Source organism: Natator depressus, chromosome 3 (genome assembly GCF_965152275.1).
Source record: "Natator depressus isolate rNatDep1 chromosome 3, rNatDep2.hap1, whole genome shotgun sequence".
Taxonomy (NCBI): domain Eukaryota; kingdom Metazoa; phylum Chordata; order Testudines; family Cheloniidae; genus Natator; species Natator depressus.
The window spans coordinates 89,607,875-89,626,945 of record NC_134236.1 but is presented as its reverse complement, the minus strand read 5'-3'; the positions used below and the strand labels follow the sequence as shown (position 1 = coordinate 89,626,945).

At 41.1% G+C, this 19,071-nt stretch overlaps 1 protein-coding gene across 1 annotated transcript in view; it reads left to right on the top strand.

Moving 5' to 3' along the window:
• FRK (fyn related Src family tyrosine kinase) overlaps positions 1-19,071 on the top strand; it is a 71,872-nt gene that overhangs the window by 20,971 nt on the left and 31,830 nt on the right. The window contains exon 2 of the mRNA XM_074948281.1: positions 11,314-11,435. Coding sequence (XP_074804382.1) covers positions 11,314-11,435 — 122 coding nt within the window. The remainder of the gene's footprint in view (positions 1-11,313; positions 11,436-19,071) is intronic.

Below are 19,071 nucleotides of genomic sequence, written 5' to 3'. Positions count from 1 at the left end.
TGGGTGTATCTGATGGTTTTGTCCCTAAGCTTCTAGACACACCCCCTCTCCTCCTCCTTCCTCCTTCCCCCCCCCCCCCGCGACTACATAGGGTATCAGAATCTGGATTTGAGTAAAGCAATGCTCAGTGTAAATGAGTAAAGGCGATGGAATCCAGACCTGAATAGGTGCACATAGATATTTTTACTACATCAGTGAATAAATCTACTGTCATTGAAGAATATAAAAACTAATTGGCAGCATGGATGCTATTCCATTCATATGTGTGACACCTCAGAGCTAAAACAGAAAGCTCTCCCGTTAAAAATATTTTGATGAGCTTTATGACAAGCTTAGTCATGCAACACAAGGTATGAACTTGCTTATAAGGGATTATGCATGGTGAAACACTGCTGTGCCATACTTTTCATAAACTGACATTAAAAGTATACATTGCAATTAGCTTTTTAAGACTAAATTCTGCCCTAATCTCCTTCACTGGGATTGCATGGAGAAGAAATCTGGACAGAATCTGGCCCATGACATCGGTGTTCATACAAGAGTCATAACAGAGTTGTTCCTGCTCTGCTGTGGCAAGGAATACTGTTGTAAGGCCAGACCCTTAGCTGGTGTAAATCAGTATAGTTTAGTTTACCCCTTTCTCATCATAATTCATAGAAATTCACAAATGATTCATAGAAGCAGCAGCCAAGTCGAAGTGTCTCTTGCAATTAATTTGAATTGGAATGTTATCCGCTTCCATAAATCAATCTTGTTCTTTAAACTATGTTTGCAATCATCTGACTAATTAACAGTTCCATTCATTTTTCATATAATTCACCTGTCATTTCATGTAATTTTATTTGCTTTAAAGTCCTCACTTTTTGAAGAAGAAGAAGAAAAACTGTGTACAAAATAACACTGCATTCTTTTACAATGTAGCACAAAGTAGGGTTGGGTAAGTCACTTGTATCCTTATCAATTTAAGATAATAGAACAAATCTATTACTGCACAGAAAAAAGAAACATCTGAAATTGGAATCTTGCATCTTAAAGGAAACTTTCAGCAAGGAACTGAGTGGCTGGTACTTCCCAATGTAAGATTGTTTCCTATGATATTATCTTCAATGATTAGCATCACTGATATTGAAATAGCTGCATATTTCAGTTTGTCTTGAAAAGTGCAGTTCAAATTAAATTTTAATAATTAATAGATGTGCATTTATGTACACAATATCCTAAGCACTGGATTGGCTCAGAGTCTGAGCCAATCATCAGCTTCTGCTTAGCTGGATCAGCTGGTTACCAACACCTATCTGCTGGGCTTCTTCTTAGCCAGGGCTTGCTGCTCCTTGGCTCTGCAGATCCTTAAAGGGACAGACTGCCTTGCTACAGCCCTATAGGAATGCATATTGAATAGTTCCTTAAATTACAAGTGGTCTGGTATCAACAGGCTCACTTGTGGAATAAGATGCTACTCAATAAAAGGGGTATTAGAATCAGGCTCTAAGGCCCAGATCCTCAAAGGTATTTAGGCACCTAACTTCCCTTCAAATCAGTGGAAGTTAGGAGCCTAAACATCTTTGAGGATCTAGGCCTAAGTGAGTAGTGGAATTAATACGACTACTTGTTCAGAAAGGAACTACACAGAGTAAGTATGATAAAATCTGGACCTCTGTCTCTGGGGTCTTTTTCCAGCAATGAGCAATACTTTTCCATGTCAAAATGAAATAATATCAAAGGTCTCTATAGAAATTAGTCAGTGGTGTATCTGGGTGGAGGGTTTATTTAACGTTCAGTTCCAGAGAATAGTCTGTCTGAAATCTCTGTGATGTGTTCATTTGGTTTACAAACCAGTGGTGTGTAAACATTTATATGACGCACCTCTTCCAACCAAGCAGTGACTAGGCTGTGGTGCATTTTTAGGCTGACACTGACTCCTCTGAGCAGAGAGCCCACATGAGGCCTATGACTGTTCATATCTCACTTAAACCCTACTTTGAGGGTCTAAGTGGGACTTAAGTGGTTCATAAACCTTGGGTGGGCACTCCATTCACATGTCAACCACACCCAGATTGAATGCCTTCTACGGTCATGTGTATACTAGGTTGATCTTCACTAGTGTTCCCCTCCTCATATTTGAAAGTGAATATTTATTTATGTAGGGCATAACTTGGTATCAGAGTATACAATATCTGTAATAAAAAAACTTGGATTTCTAATGGAATACCTCTCCCTCAGAGCCTTATATTTGTGAGGCCTAGCCCCTCAAAGGGATGTAGCCACTTAACTCCCATTGAAATCCATGGGAGTTAGGCACCTTAATACCTTTTGGGGTCTGGGCCTTAATGCTTAGAATGTAAGGGATAAGTTGCATTGTATTCTGCTACTGGGCCCTTATTTACATCTCTGCAATACCATTGGCTTCAGTGAGGCTACATGGTTGTAACTGAGGTTAGAATTTAGCCCACTGTGTGCAAATAATGTGCAAGCTTTCCTGCACTCTTCTGCTAATACGTCTCACTCCTGTCCTGTAACATCCCTGTTACTTCAGTCCTTTTTCTTTCCTGAGCAGAGATGCCATTACTATCAGATATGGTGGCTTTGATTTTGTTATGTGTCCAGCTGTGGAATAGGATGAGACCATCACCATCTATATTCATATGTGACCTAAGTCTGCATTTCAATTCAGATAATTAAAGCGGGAAAAGATGCTGCATTATCCAACCCCTGCTGGTGCATGGGGCTAGATGCACAATGCTTGGTGGGAATATAGGGATGTTTCCTCTGTGTGTATGTCCTGGAAGAATGATGGAGGAAGAGGCAAGATTTGTAGAGCTTCCCCTGAGGTGGTGCTGTTTAGTATTCTTCACTAATCATGGTTGTGACTACCTGGTCCAAACTAGCCCTAATACAAATCTGGGTCTTGGAGAAGTTGCTGATATAAGATTTCAAGGTAAAATTAATTTGCATCTCTTGTTTCTTTTCTATGCTTTCTCATATATGATCCTTTTTGGTCTTTGTTTTCTGATGCTAGGTATATGTTTCCAGTGCCTCCTACTGTATTATAAGGCAAAAAGGTAACAATACTGTTTTAGGTAAAATAGTTTGCATCCATTTCTTTATCATTGCTCCCCATATTTTTCTCTTGAATAACGCAATCTGGAAAACAGACCAGACTATTGGTTATACCTACTAGTCTTGGCATAGTGTTATATGCTACCATGGAGTGTTTTGCTTAGGGTTAGGGTTTTATGCCTTGGTGATGTGATTAATCCCTGACTCATAATCTGTTTGTACAAGAATTTGGGAAACTGCCAGATTCAACTTTGTGCAAACGCTGACACAAAATTTAAACCATATCTAGATAGCTAAAATGGTCACCGCCTATCTCCCTTGGGCTTATCAATTCTTATCCTCTAACCAGGGAGAAAAAGGGGTCTCTGGAACCACAATCTGTACATAATCTTCTGTGAAGACATCTTCTAGTTCCCCTTCTGACTCCTACCTACACTCCTTTCCACCAGGATTTAGGAGGTCATAATAGGGACTTTCCGAGTGGTGCATAGGGCAGTGTGAGAGAAGTCATAGTGGGTAGGGGAAAGGTAAAAGAGTGTCCTGATTTGTATCTGGTAGCCAATGGATACTAACAATGGATATCCAAGATCCAAGTGTCCAGTAAAAAATGGATTTGCCATATTCCTAACAATTATCCCCCAAATAACTGTGTAAAGCTAAACCTCAGTGTTAAGGGAGAAAAATAGTAAAGCCTCTTTCTACAGTCGCATGGTTTCTATGTTTCCTCACCCTGACACTAAAATAACCTTCCTTTGGCAATGAGATCCAGTGGGTGTCAGTGACTAAGAGGCTCTAGGTTCCACACATCAAGCATAGCAATACCTCTCATTTATCATAATGATTAAGTTCTTCATCAGTATGAATTTGAGCAACAAGCATGACTCAGAACTTTCCATTCCGAGTGTAGTCATTGTGTTTAGCTAAGGTTAAATGATGTTGACCTGAATGGCTATCTTCAAAACTTGTATTTCTAGTTCCATTCAGGGCAAAATAGTTTCTGATGATGGGAATTAAGCAATCAGTAGAGATCTGTATGGTTTGTTTGTGTATTTTAAACTAACCCTTTTCTTAAGTTTTGTCTACATTAGACATTTTCTTCAATGTTTTAAGGAGGTTTTAATTACAGTTTTTGAAATGGTTGTTCCTGTCTATACTTTTGGTTAAACCGTACTCAGAACCAGTTTCTCTCTACCTTCTGCTGAGAACTGGTAGCTAGTTTTGCTGGAGTAAACAGAGCTCTGGATTGTGGAGCTAGTAGGGAGCGGGGGGGGGGGGGGCGCAGAGGGTGAGAAAACCTGGATTTGTGCTGGAAATGGCCCATCTTGATGATCACTTTAGATAAGCTATTACCAGCAGGAGAGTGGGGTGGGAGGAGGTATTGTTTCATGGTGTCTGTGTATATAATAATGTATTCTGCAATTTCGACAGTATGCATCCGATGAAGTGAGCTGTAGCTCATGAAAGCTCATGCTCAAATAAATTGGTTAGTCTCTAAGGTGCCACAAGTACTCCTTTTCTTTTTAAGTCTACAAAAATGTGAAGAGTGTAAACAACAAGAGTAGAGAAGAGTTATCTAGGGAAGTACAAGGGAGAATAGTTATGTGCTTCCTGCAAACGAAATCAGTGCTATGAAATTGTTCCCCCAGGGCGGCTGTGAAATCCCTGCTGAAAGCAGTATTTACTAGGCACAGGGCAAAGATTCCCTCTGCGGGCACAGTGGCAGCATTAACTTAGAGCCCTAAGACACTGGTGATGTGAGAGTATGCCTCTTCAGTTTTTACTTTCAACAGTCTTTTTCTTTCCCTTCCTCCTATTGGCTATTACAGGGGTGGGCAAATTTTTTGGCCCAAGGGCCACATCTGGGTATGAAAATTATATGGCAAGACATGAATGCTCACGAAATTGGGGGTTGGCGTGCAGGAGGGGATGAGGGTTCCAGCTGGGGGCGTGGGCTCTGGGGTGGGGCCAGAAGTGAGGAGTTCATGGTGCGCGAGGGGTCTCGAGGCTGGGGCAGGGGGTTTTGGTGCAGGTGGGGGGGCGGGGGTTGAGGGCTCCATCTAGGAGTGCAGGCTCTGGGGCACAGGAGGGTGGGACTGAGGGGTTCAGAGGCTGGGAGGGGGCTCAGAGCTGGGGCAGGGGGTTGGGGTGCTGGAGGGGGTCAGGGGTGTAGGCTCTGTTTGGCGCTTACCTCAAGCAGCTCCCGGAAGCAGCGGCATGTCCCTCCCACCGACTCCTACTCAGAGACACGGCCATGTGGCTCAGTGTGTTGCCCCATCTGCAGGTGCTGCCCCTGCAGCTCCCATTGGCCATGGTTGCTGGCCAATGGGAGCTGCAGGAGCAGCGCTTGGGGCGGGGGGCAGCATGAGGAGCCCCCTGGCTGCCCCATGCATAGGAGCCAGAGGGGGGACACGCTGCTGCTTCCGGGAGCCATGTAGAGCCATGGCACACATGGAGTGTGGCAAGCCCTAGACCCCTTCCCCGGCAGGAGCTTGAGGGCTGGATTAAGACATCTGAAGGGCCTGATTCGGCCCCCAGGCTGTAGCTCTGGGCTATTAGCTCTGACCACCCCGGGCTATTAGCTCTGACCTTCTCCCACCCCGCTCCCTCACAGGCCATTCATTCCCCTCCTATGTGGTTCTCTGCAATCTTCCCTCCCTCCTCAGCCCCTTCTTTCCTGTCTGCTCTCCCACTTCCTACCTCTCCCTCAGTGTCACTATCCATTCCTTTGTCATTATTATTAACTCATTCCTCTTGCCCTTCCTCCTTGCCCCTCTCCTGTATCTCCATACTACATTTAAAATAGAGATGTTTGTATATACACATAAAAACCAACTCCGTACATGCTTCTGCGCAGGGCATCCCTGTGGAGACGGGCTCCATGCCCACAGGAGTGCAGCCCCATAAATTCAGCTCTCCTCTCACCTTACACCATGGAACTACCCAGGTTCTGCTGCCACAGGGACATCTGCAGCCCAGAGATGGCCCTTACAGGCTCTTGGTCTTTCCAATATGTTGGCATGTACATCGTTGTTAAGGCTTATTGTCAGAAGGTAGCTGGCCCTCTGAAGGGTCAGGGGCTCAGCCTACTTCTGACAGGCTCCACAAGGGAAAATAAGGCTATTCAGGTTCCCCTCAGACTAACTAATCACTGAATAACTGGAAACCAGTTAATTAGGTAGGGAAGAACCTAGGCATGATGAAAGGGACCCTGTTTCCAGTGCAGAAGAGAATTAGGAGAAGAGTGGATCCTTGGGAGAGGAACAGTTCCAGGCTGCAGGAAATTAAAGTTCTCATAAAAAATACTTTTTTGGGGGGGAGATTTGGGGGGTCACCTGCAAAGGAAAGGCAGGGAGAATGCTCCCAGGTGGGAGAGTTTCCAGAAGGCAGGGACTATGAATGCTAAGTCTCAAAGAAACCTGACTCCTATGAAATATTTCACTAGGCAACAGCAGAAGTCCTAGACTAGAGGAATTCGATGCTGTCCTGAGGAAGGGTCCTTCTGGTTTGGTCTCTATGGGGGGATGTTAACCCAACAGGAGGGATTCTTTCCCCAGCCAGCGCCAAGAGCTGCTGGCACTAGAAGAGTTCTGGGTCACGAATACCTTGCTGGTAAGGGACCTTGGGCATAAATGGGATTAATGGACTCAATCCAGTGCTTAATTTGTGCTGGGGCTTGCCAGGGCTGAGCCTTGGCACCTCCAGGCTTGGCAGTAATGAAGGCATGGGACCACACATTGAGCAATGAGGATAAAACAATATTTGAACAGCTGCTTGTTCATTCAGTTATCACCATCCATCATTTGCGCTAAGGATGGGGAACATGTGACCTAGTTATTAAAGAGGACATCATAACAAATGTGCACAAAGGGGCCTAATTCTGGCATTTCCTACCTTTTGAGTTCTTAATTTTTCAACCTTAACATTCTTTTAACATAGGTTTTTTGAATATCATGGTATACAAGTTATATATTTTTAATAGTATTAAAGCTTTTTTCATTCAAACCAGACATTGCAAGAGCTTTTATAATTATATAACATTATATAATTATATATCTTGACACCTAATACTAAATATTTATATATTTAAATTTTAAAGTATATATAGTAGCATTAGGTAGGAAATAGTTTTACTGTCCTGAGATATTTGTTTTTTCCTATTTCAAACTGGGACAAAAAGTTGAAATCTCAATTGAAATGTTTCATTTTTGATCATTTAAAAATATTGTGATTTAATTTCAACCTTTTAATGTATATAAAACCTTTTTTTTTTTTTGTTATCCATTAACTAAAATTTTGGAATATAAGGTTGTTTTGAATCCAAAATGACTCTTTCTGGGTAACTATTTCTGTTTTGAAGAATCTGCATTTTCCAACATCAACAACAAATATTTAGCTGGAAAATTCCCAACTCTCTTTCATATGGAATCATCCCAAAAATTCTACGCTGGACTTACATGTTGCATTTCCTCTCCTGTTTTAACAAATCACCACCTTTTGTTCTCCTTAATCAGAGCCTGTTGAGTCAGCAAAATAGTATTCTCAAGAAGAAAAGGAGGACTTGTGGCACCTTAGAGACTAACCAATTTATTTGAGCATAAGCTTTCGTGAGCTACAGCTGTAGCTTATGCTCAAGTAAATTGGTTAGTCTCTAAGGTGCCACAAGTCCTCCTTTTCTTTTTGCGAATACAGACTAACATGGCTGCTACTCTGAAACCTGTCAAAATAGTATTGTATCTCCATGCAGAGTCCTAGCCTCTGACACCTGTTAGCCTCAAGTGAGCCCTGCCCATATGAAAGTACAGATTGAAATTGCATATGAATCACTACTTAAACACTCCAGTGAATCTGATGTGTGACATTTGATTTGCCAATAAAGCAATTTAAAGTAACTGGAAAGTAATGGTCACCTGAAGTTAAGACCATAACAGACAGTGATTGACTTTCTTGTTCTTCTCTTACAGGGGTCTGTTTACATATGATCTTCCTTTTCCCTTATAATCTCTGCTCACGCTAAGCAATTACTTTGACACATTAATTCCCTCTCTAGGGTGCACTGTCAATTTAAGATGAACAAAAGTAGACTAGGCAAAAATACTAAAACCCTTTTTTCATATAATTTCATTACTAACATTTTAAACAGGCCTGTAGAGATTTATGCTAGGAATTTAAACATCAGTTTAAAATGAAAATACCACTTTGAATTTGGGTGTGTTTTTCTAAGAACTTAAAGTGGATCACAACTAAACATGTATCTCAGGGGCAAGGATAATAAATGATTATCTTATTATTCCCTGACATGCCTGGCACTGCACAATAGTGACTGTATACACAATAACTCTGTATTTGGACCCCCTTTCTAACAGTATTATTCAGTTAGGCTTTAAAAAATCACATTCCTTATGGGATTCCCATTTGCACACAACCCTTTCTGAATTGCATTAAGCGAATCGTATACAGTTGTGGTAGTGAAAGACTATAAGGGATGTACCTGCTGCTTTCCCTTCCAAAATAGTAGTTTCAATTATATTTCCCCTTCTAGTGACATTTTCTTGGTCTCCCTTGCCTTCAGCCTACTTTGAATCTTTAAGAAAGAATCCTTCCAACTGTCATTAAGCTACATTGAATGGGCACCTACAATTTCCAGATTCACTCTAATATCTAGATGTCATATTGCGTTGTATGAAGTGGCTCAGCAGCCATGAAAAAGACCTTGTAATCAAAAGTTTTAAATCAGTATTCATGAAATGAGGACCCTGACCACTTGTTGTCATTAAATATATTATGGTAATAGCACATATAGAAAAGTTTTATATCCGTGAAAAGAAGTAGGTCAATAAAGTCAAGAAACAAACAAACAAAAACTCCCACAAAACAAAATCAACACTACCCGTGGCCCCCATTCAGGAAATCAAGATTATTCAAAAAGTGCAGTTACATTTTAATCACATTTTAAAACCTACTGAAGTTAATGGGACTTGAACACATACTTTAGGTTGAGCATGTGCTTAAACTCTTTCCCATATCAGGGTTTATGTTAATTTAATGTTATGCCTGAGGATTTTACATACCGAAGTGTAATGGAATTTGAAAATGTGGGTCCCAGTTTAGCCATAAATTGGGCCCCACTTGCATATGCTGTACTTTGTATTACAGAATATGTTTTTTACTTTAATACTTTAATATCTATAAGAATATATAATTAGGGATTATCCGTTTGAATTTCCTAACTATTCTGTATGTAAAATATCAACCACAGAGCTACATTGCATTTTGTTTGCATTTGATTTCTTCAATTTATTCTAGCTCTATTTTGTTTTATAAACAATAGAGGGTTGTGTGTTTATCTTGGGGTCATTTGATTTGTAGTAGTAGTAATTTGTGCTGCCAGCCAAAATGCAACACCTTTTTAAGACAGGAAAAAGTAATATGAAATTAAACTCCTGTTTTTATGCCTTTTCAGCCTAAAAATGCTAATCACTCTGTTTACCTTTACTGGAGTGAAATCCCACTGTCCACGGATTTGAAAGGGAAATATGGGTTTACTTATTTTAAAAAAATGTAGTTTACATGGTTTGGATGTGTGATGCTCTATTTGGAACCAGTATTTAGAATTTTGAGTGGTTCTAATTTCTTTTGCAGGGATGCACCCTGTTTCACATGGGATTTCAAAAGTACTGAACAGAACTGGTGCTTTGTCTCCTCCATATTGGTTTGATCAGTGTTTCTGTCAATCAGGGGATTTGCAAATTTATGGGTTAATTTGTTTTTCCAAGGTCCATCAAATCAAACAATTACTGTATCAGACTGAAGTATTTTACTAATGCATTCTAGATATTGGCTTTACATTCAGATTCCCTCCTTTTCCAAACGCATATCAAGGCCTTCAGGTGGTTAGAATGATCAGAGAGTTGTACATAACACTCATTAATGTATATATAACAATATACAGTTAACCAAAGCAAATATACAGTTTAGCATGAGATCAAGACTGGCCCATATGCATTGGTCTTTTTTTAGTTCCTCTTTCTTCATGCTAGAAACATTACTCACACTGTAATGTTTGGTCAATCAAGCAGGATGCTATTATTTTGAAAGCTTCACTATATGTTTTTATTTATTTCCTTAATTCCTTTGGATTACTCTAAGCATTCCGGGTACTAACATAATTTGTTGATGACTCTTTCTGATCTTTTCACTGGTAATTGGCAGATAAGGTATTTTGTTGAATTGGCTAATTATGTATAATATAATAAGTTGATTCCTGCTGGAGAGTCATATAGCATGGTTATCAATAATCTATTTAAGAGGAATTCTTGTGTATATTGACACAAAAGGGTACACAATCCACTTTTCGATAACTCTCTATCACCTTTTAAATCAACGGCAGGGGAGAGTGGTAATCTTAGAGAGAGGCTTTTTTCTTTGCCAGGCGCTCAATAATCCCAGTTGAAATTGATGAGCAGTCGTCTCATTTTTTCATCAGGTACATTCTTGTCAAATAACTCAATACAATTAGCTAAACTTCATTTTCAGCATTCCATCTGAGTTGTTATTTGAACAGGTTTTGAAAATCAGAGGTGTTATGCGTGGGTGGAGTGCTATACAACTGTTTTTAAATTAGCTGATTTTCATAGCCCATAGTCAGCCACTTAAGCATTTTCTGTGACATGAGGTGGGCATTGTTTTTGCTCATCTATCTCACTGCAGCAGGCCTGAAATGACTGCCAATTAGTCACTTCATAAATCAGCAAGGAACTGGAATTGTGAAGAATCTGTTCAGCATAATTTAGTTAATTAAAAATTAATTTATTTTATTCGGTACAGATAGCATTCATAAATTACAAATCAAGGTTAATCATAAAAACATATATCCCTCTGTAATTCAAAGGGGACTTGGCATCAATTATTTTCAAAGGGCTATTTAAAGATAGTCCTGGTGAGTCTATTTTTTAGTAAGGACTCTCTATCAAGCATAACATTCTAGCGCCATTGAAATCAACAGGAGTTTTGGCATTGACTGCCATGTGGTCAGGATTTTACTTCAGGTATTTACGTAGTATCTTCTAATAATGTGTATTGTCCTGTTTGTTTGTTTCTTTCAATAATCTAATACAAGTTGTATCAAAATTCCCCTTTACTTGTTTGCAAAAATAAAGTATGCTATGTTGTATGCTTAGTAGACACAGTGTAACAGTCTTTTCTGCTAATTATTAGTGACTGGTAAAATTAATGCTAGAATTTTCTGTCTTTGTTTAGATGGTTTTTTGGACCAGTCACACGAGCAGATGCAGAGAAACAACTGTTGTGCCCTGAAAATCAGGCAGGAGCCTTCCTAATCCGAGAAAGCGAAAGTCAAAAAGGCGAATTCTCTCTTTCAGGTATCACAGTTTTTTACCTTGAGAAATACTTAAGAGTTTTTCATTTGGCCTGTTTTTCTTTTCTCATTTTCTGAAGTGATAAACTGCATGCATGAGAATGAAATTAAAATCCATAATAATCTCTTGTTCCCAAGAGATACCTAAAAGTTGGCAAGAGCCGTAGGCCTTTACTAACTTTTACTTTATAGTTCTTTATTAATATGCTCAAAATTCAAATCAACTTTCTGTGCTTATTGCTTTTCATTGTTCCAGCTGCCTTGAAATGGTAAATGCTGTCATAATTAAAGAGCCACAAACACATTTAGAGTTGTACATCAATGCACCTACTGGTTCAGAGTGGAAATTAAACACATTTTGGCACTTGGCAGATCTATACAGGGTATGAAAACAGTAGAATCTCTAGAATATATCCTTAGTTTTAAACTGATCTTTTTGTGGGATCGGTTGGCAAAACTAGACTTCAGAAACACATGATCAATCTTCAGTGAAAAGTTAGTTGTATCTATGGTGGTACGTTTAATTTTTTTATTTATTCAAGATCCCTCATTCTGGCTTCAAGATATGTGATGGGCTTCCTGGTAAAATTTGTACCTGAAAATAGACTGATTACCTACCAAATAGGGAAAAGCACAATTTTACTTACAGCAGCCAACCTTACTTCTTTTTAACGCTAGTCCTAATAGGTAATATGAAATATTATCCCATGATGGATTTTCTTAGACACTGTTCACCAGATCTGTGATACAAATATAAGCCACGAGAATTACAAGAGAAGACTGTCAGTGGGGGTATAATATTGTATACCTGGAGATGAACTGGAAGCAGCTTTCAAAATTTTTGCTCACAGAGTAGTCTAGTGACTCTTCAGTACTTGGATTAAATTAGGATGATTCCACCCACTTGATTACATTGGCCCAGTACAGCATTTTTGCTGTTACTGGAATGGAGTGCAGTAGAGCTTGCAGTATTTTGAGGCATGTGTCAGCATGCTAGGAAAGTGAACAGCTTGTCATCCACATACATTCTGGCTGTGGTAAATCACCTGGAGACAGTTTAGGCTTTAAAGCAAAATCAAAAAGTATCTTGCATCCCTGTCAAGGCTGACAAAGGCAACAAAATACTGCAACTCCAGCTAAGTATTTCCTAATGATATTTTCCATTTCACGGAGGTTGCTCAGACACCGAGATCAGTGTAAAACAAGAGGAAACTGCACCCTTATGGATCCCAGACTTATGCTTTGGGATGTTTATAAAGATGTATAATTACACACATATATAATTATATCCATATAATATGTAACCAGTGAATTATAAAAGAGGAACCTGAACCAAAGCCTAGGATCTGAAAACCCCCACACTTTGAAAAAAGTATGGGTCTGGTTCAGAAGTCTGGGATTCTGACCCATTTCTATTAATTGTGTGATAGTTCAGTATTGTACAACAATACTTCTTTACTGAAGACCTCTACAAAGTGGGATTTGACTATTGCAGGGGAGGAGAGGTGTCAGTTTAGACATAATTTTGAGTCACCTAGAACAAATGTATTTATATTGAGTGGAAACCATGTGAAACTCCTCGTGTTTTCAGCTGTTTAACTTTGGTTTGGAGTTTAATTTGTACCTGAAACTCAAAGCAAAACCCCAGAGGATTTGACTCTGCAAAGATCAAAACAGATAAATATATTTGCCCAAGTCCCTGTAACCTGAAATCTATGAGGTTCACACCAATATATAATGGAGCCAAAGATATAAGAAGGAGAGATTAATAGGCAAATCTATTTAGGTGGCAGAGGGTGAAGAGGAAAAAAACCTTCATTAAAATGAACACATTTCATTTCTAATGTGTCATTGTGGAAAAAACTCACATTTCAAAAATGATTTAGAAGGCAAACAAGACTTTGAATTCAATTTCAATTTTTAATTTTAATGAGAGGTTTTTGTGGGCCACAAAAGGTTAAACTGAGACCACATCAAACTTTAGATGGCCATAGAAATCTGTTGCTATCATCCTAACTGCTTGATGTTTGTCATATCTTTTTTTTATTTAAAAAATGCGTATGTTGCAGAAGGAATTTTATGTTGATGATTCTAGCATCTGGTGTAAAAGGCATTAATTTTTAAACATGCCTGTGCCATCGTAGGCATTGCCTCTTTTTAATTAAAAACCATAATTTAGATGTGCTCAGCTTAATTGAGTGTCACTGCCAATAAAAGCAAGAGGCTTGTCTCTGTTTCTTGAATAATGACATCTGCAAGATTTCCTGCATTAAATGACAATACATTAAAGCACCTGCTATACTTCTATACATACATTTAAAACTCAGATACTCCTGTTGTTACAACCTTCTTTTTAAACTATAGACCACAGAAAGCAAATATACCTATCCTCACTAAATTGCATGGACGTGCTGAATCTGAGTTTGTTGCTTGCCTTCAGACTTGGACCATGTGGGCTGCCTACCCCCTCTTCCTAGGGATGAACATGGGACTCCCCCTGGTCCCACTGCCGGGAGTGGAAGCAGTCAAGATACATCTGGCAATTATGTGTCTTTTTTGTGCTCCCAGAACAAGGCTGTCTGGTTTCCCGTGGGGCTGGGGGAGAGGAGGAGGATGACATTTGGGCAGAGCAAAGAGTGGGAATGACAGGCAGCTGCAGACAGTGCAGGCTGGTGGGGAAGAGAATGGTTAGACAAAGGGAGAGGTAAGAAGTTGCGCGGTAGTTTTTGAGGTCTGTGCTCTTGCCAAGTTGCTTTTTTATTGTTGTTGGTCTGTATTTGTGAGGCTGTCTTGGTTTAAATTAGAAAGACAATTTTGAGGTCATAGGTGCGGACTTTTATTTTTCCCAGTGAGTGCTCCCCCAATCCACCCAGAGGCCCCTCCCATGCTCTGCCTCTTCCCACCCCCACTCTGTCCCTCCCCCGAGGCCCCCGCCCACCGCTTGCTGCTCTCCGCCCTCCCCCAAGTGCCTCCTGCCAGCTGCCAAACAGCTGACCGGTGTGGCTGGTGGGTGCTGAGCACCCACTATTTATTTTCTGTGGGTGCTTGAGCCCCAGAACACCCATGGAGTCGGCACCAAAGGCTGAGGTCCTTTTATTGGACCAACTTCTGGTGAGAGAGAGACAGGCTTTCAAGCTAACATGGAGCTCTGCTTCAGGTCCTTTATGCATGCACTGTCTTTCTCTTCCATGTCTGTACAGAGCCTAACACACTAATACTCAACTCTGGGGCCTTTAAGATGCTCCAGAATACAAATAAATAATTCCTCAAACATGCAGGTTCTCCACATGAAAGCAAATTTCATCTAGAGAGAATAGGAAATCAATTAAAGTTTTAACAGGATGCGCAAAAATACTGTCTTACTTCCCAGTGCAAGAAAGCATTCTCTGGACCCCCTGAAATAGAGAAATAAACCATAAAAGTAGGAATGATGTTACTTTTCTGATCTGTGAAACAGCCCCCCAACCTGAAGCAAATACTCACCAGTAACCGCACACCACACAACAAAAACGCTAACCCAGGAACCTATCCTTGCAACAAAGCCTGTTGCCAACTGTGTTCACATATCTATTCAGGGGAGACCATCATAGGGCCTAATCACATCAGCCACACTATCAGAGGCTCGTTCACCTGCACATCTACCAATGTGATATATGCCATCATGTGCCAGCAATGCCCCTCTGCCATGTACACTGGCCAAACAGGACAGTCTCTATGTAAAAGAATAAATGGACAAAAATCAGACTTATAACAAGAATTATAACATTCAAAAACCAGTCAGAGAACACTTCAGCCACTCTGGACACTCAATTACAGACCTAAAAGTGGCAATTCTTCAACAAAAAAATTTCAAAAACAGACTCCAACCAGAAACAGCAGAACTGGAATTAATTTGCAAACTGGACACCATTAAATTAGGCTTGCATAAAGACTGGGAGTGGATGAGTCATTACACTAACTAAAAACTACTTCCCCATGCTAATTTCCCCCCTACTGTTACTCACACCTTCTTGTCAGCTGTTTGAAATGGGCCATCCTGATTATCACTATACAAGTTTTTTTTCTCCTGCTGATCATAGCCCACTTTAATCGATTGGTCTTGTTAAGAGTTGGTATGGCAACCCCCATTTTTTCATGTTCTCTGTATATATATCTCTCTTGCTACTGTATTTTCTACTGCATGTATCTGATGAAGTGGACTTTAGCCCATGAAAGCTCATGCTCAAATAAATTTGTTAGTCTTTAAGGTGCCACAAGCACTCGTTCTTTCTGCTGATACAGACTAACATGCCTGCCACTCTGAAACTTGTTTTAAATGTCACCTAACCGCCCTCTGGTGGCAGTTGTTGGCAATCGCATGCAACAATACAAATATGTATTCCTGCGTAAGTGTGTGGGTGGTGGGGGACATTCTATTCACTTAAAATTGGATTAATGATCAGAAAAACTCCATGGTAAACTAAACTTTTAATTGACAACATTTTGAATTATTCTAACATTTCAGGAACTTATATCAAACATACACACCTGCCTGTGTGAGTATGTATATATAATATAATGAGGGTATAATGGTGTGGTATGAAGCAAAGGCTTTATTAGCATGACAAAAGGGGACATAAGAGACTTGCCAATATTTAGATCTTCAAATTAGAGATAATGAGTCCCATATACTGTACTACAAGTACACACATTAGGAGGGGAGGGGAAAGGGACTGAGTTATATATTAATTTGCTTTCCCAGTTAAACAAAAATAAAAAAATGAGGCTCCACATATCAGCAAGACTACATTAAATAGACATACTGGAATTGCAGTTCCTAAAAAGTGTACTGAGCATACAAACGGTTTTAAACATGGGGGAAAGGGGATCAAAGAACATCTAGAGCTCTTAAACACATTCCTCTCTATCAGATAAGAACACCCACCCATCCTCTCCTTCCTTTGGATTTGGCTCACTACCCCATGCTTAGCAAGTGAGGTTCAGGTTATGGTGACCTCTCAGCTGGCACATATTAAGCACAGTTCTGTTTCCCTTTAGTCATACAATAAGGATAACAACGTTTCATTACCCCTTCATTGAAGATTTAAGACTTTAGTGATCAATAGCTCCATGTCCAGTTGGCAGCTGGTATCAAGCGGAGTGTCTCAAGGGTCAGTCCTGGGGCCGGTTTTGTTCAATATCTTCATTAATGATCTGGAGGATGGCGTGGATTGCACCCTCACAAGTTTGCAGGTGATGCTAAACTGAGAGGAGTGGTAGATACACTGGAGGGTGGGGATAGGATACAGAGGAACCTAGACAAATTAGAGGATTGGGCCAAAAGAAATCTGATGAGGTTCAACAAGGACAAGTGCAGAGTTCTGCACTTAGGACGGAAGAATCCGATGCACTGCTACAGACTAGGGACCAAATGGGTAGGCAGCAGTTCTGAAGAAAAGGACCTAGGGATTACAGTGGATGAGAAGCTGGATATGAGTCAACAGTGTGCCCTTGTTGCCAAGAAGGCTAACAGCATATTGGGCTGTATAGGTAGGAGCATTGCCAGCAGATCAAGGGACGTGATCATTCCCCTCTATTCGGCACTGGTGAGGCCTCATCTGGAGTACTGTGTCCAGTTTTGGGCCCCACACTACAAGAAGGATGTGGAAAAATTGGAAAGAATCCAGCAGAGGGCAACAAAAATGATTAGGGGGCTCGAGCACATGACTTATCAGGAAAAGCTGAGGAAACTGGGATTATTTAGTCTGCAGAAGAGAAGAATGAGGGGGGATTTGATAGTTGCTTTTAACTACCTGAAAGGGGGTTCTGAAGAGGATGGATCTAGACTGTTCTCAGTGGTAGCAGATGACAGAACAAGGAGTAATGGTCTCAAGTTGCAGAGGGGGAGGTTTAGGTTGGATATTAGGAAAAACTTTTTCACTAAGAGGGTGGTGAAGCACTAGAACGGGTTACCTAGGGAGGTGGTGGAATCTCCTTCCTTAGAGGTTTTTAAGGCCTGGCTTGACAAAGCCCTGGCTGGGATGATTTAGTTTGGGTTGGACCTGCTTTGAGCAGGGGGTTGGACTAGATGACCTCCTGAGGTCCCTTCCAACCCTGATATTCTATGATTCTATGAAATGTTAACCCAAAACAGCCAAAATTGATCACATAGGCAAAGTATGTGTGTCTATGCAAATAAGGACTGCCTGTGAGGTCTTTTCCACCAGTTTATCAATAGATGGCAGGAGAGAAATCATTCAGACCCCTGGCTTACATGCAGTGTGTGTTTGCTTTTAAATGTCTGCCATTTGGAAGTGGCTCTTTGGAATGCCGACACTGATTAACTAAATATTAGAAACAGATGAAATTGCTTTGCTGAATTAGACAATCTTTGGTGTCTTTCATGTCTGAAAGGATGGGAAATATAAGCTGCCCAGGGAAAAATGTCTTGCTATGTCTATGTGTCAGATCCTATGGGTCAGAATTTTTCCAATCCAGGCGGCTAAAGTTAGGCTCCTAAATCCACATTTAGGCACCTCAATGTAAGGTGCATTATTTTGAGGAGGACTTATGGGTGGTGGGCACCTTTGTGTCAGGTGAGGGTTTCCCAGTGTTCGGGAAATGGTCCCAGGTCCCAGCCACAGGCCTCTGCACAAACACCTACTCTCCCTTTTAGGGGGTCACACTTCACACCTGGATCAAGCACCACACTTAGCAATAGAATAACGCTTTTATCTAACCCAGCCAAAGCCAGGAGTAGATCCAGGTCAGAATCTGTAGCAGGGACTACACAAACTCCCTTCCTTCCAACCCCACATGCATGGTTAGATACATAAAGGCTCTGTGATGCACACCACTGCAGTCCGCTCCTTGGGTCACTCCAACCTGTCCATGCAATCTGATGCTGGTGTGAAATGTGAGCTCAGAGTGGTGGGTCTTGTTGTACAGTAGGGTTGCCAGGTGTCCAGTTTTCAACCGAACACTCAGTTGAAAAGGGACCCTCCCAAGCCCGGTGAAAATGAGCGAGTGAGTGAGGGTGGGAGAGAGCAAGCGGCAGAGGGAGGGGGGATGATGGAGTGAGCAGGACGGGTCCTCGGAGAAGGGGCAGGAAAAGGGTGTTTTGTTTTGTTGGGTCAGAAAGTTGACAACCCTATTGTATATTGTATGGCCTCAGCTCTCCTTTCCAGGCTCCAGTATGTGCATCTGTACAAGCACCAGTACAGCAGTTGGCTGTCCTCCAATCAGCTTCTAGTTCAGACTCTGCCCTGGCTCAGCTGTGCTGCTAGCTACTTCTTCTCTTGCTCCTCTTTCTTTGTTCTCTCTCCAAATCTTTCCAGGGCTGGTTTTCCATCCTGCCCTCATCTGCTCATTGGCTCAAGCCCTCCCAAGTGGTCCATAATTAATTCTGTGTTCTTGCTTTGGAGCAGCCAATTGGGTTTGCATAGAGTGTGGGGGAACAGGGGATAGGACGGAGAAAGGAAAGGGCTCTCCCAGTCCTACACCTGCCAGGATGTAAACACACTTGTCCCCAGGTGGAGGGCATACCCCATGGCTTGGCCACCCTCATCATTGTTGTATCAGCTGGGAAGGGGGACCCTCGATCTTTGAGGACTTCAGGGTGCTTCTGCCTCACTGTGCTTTTCCCCTAGCTCCCACTGTAA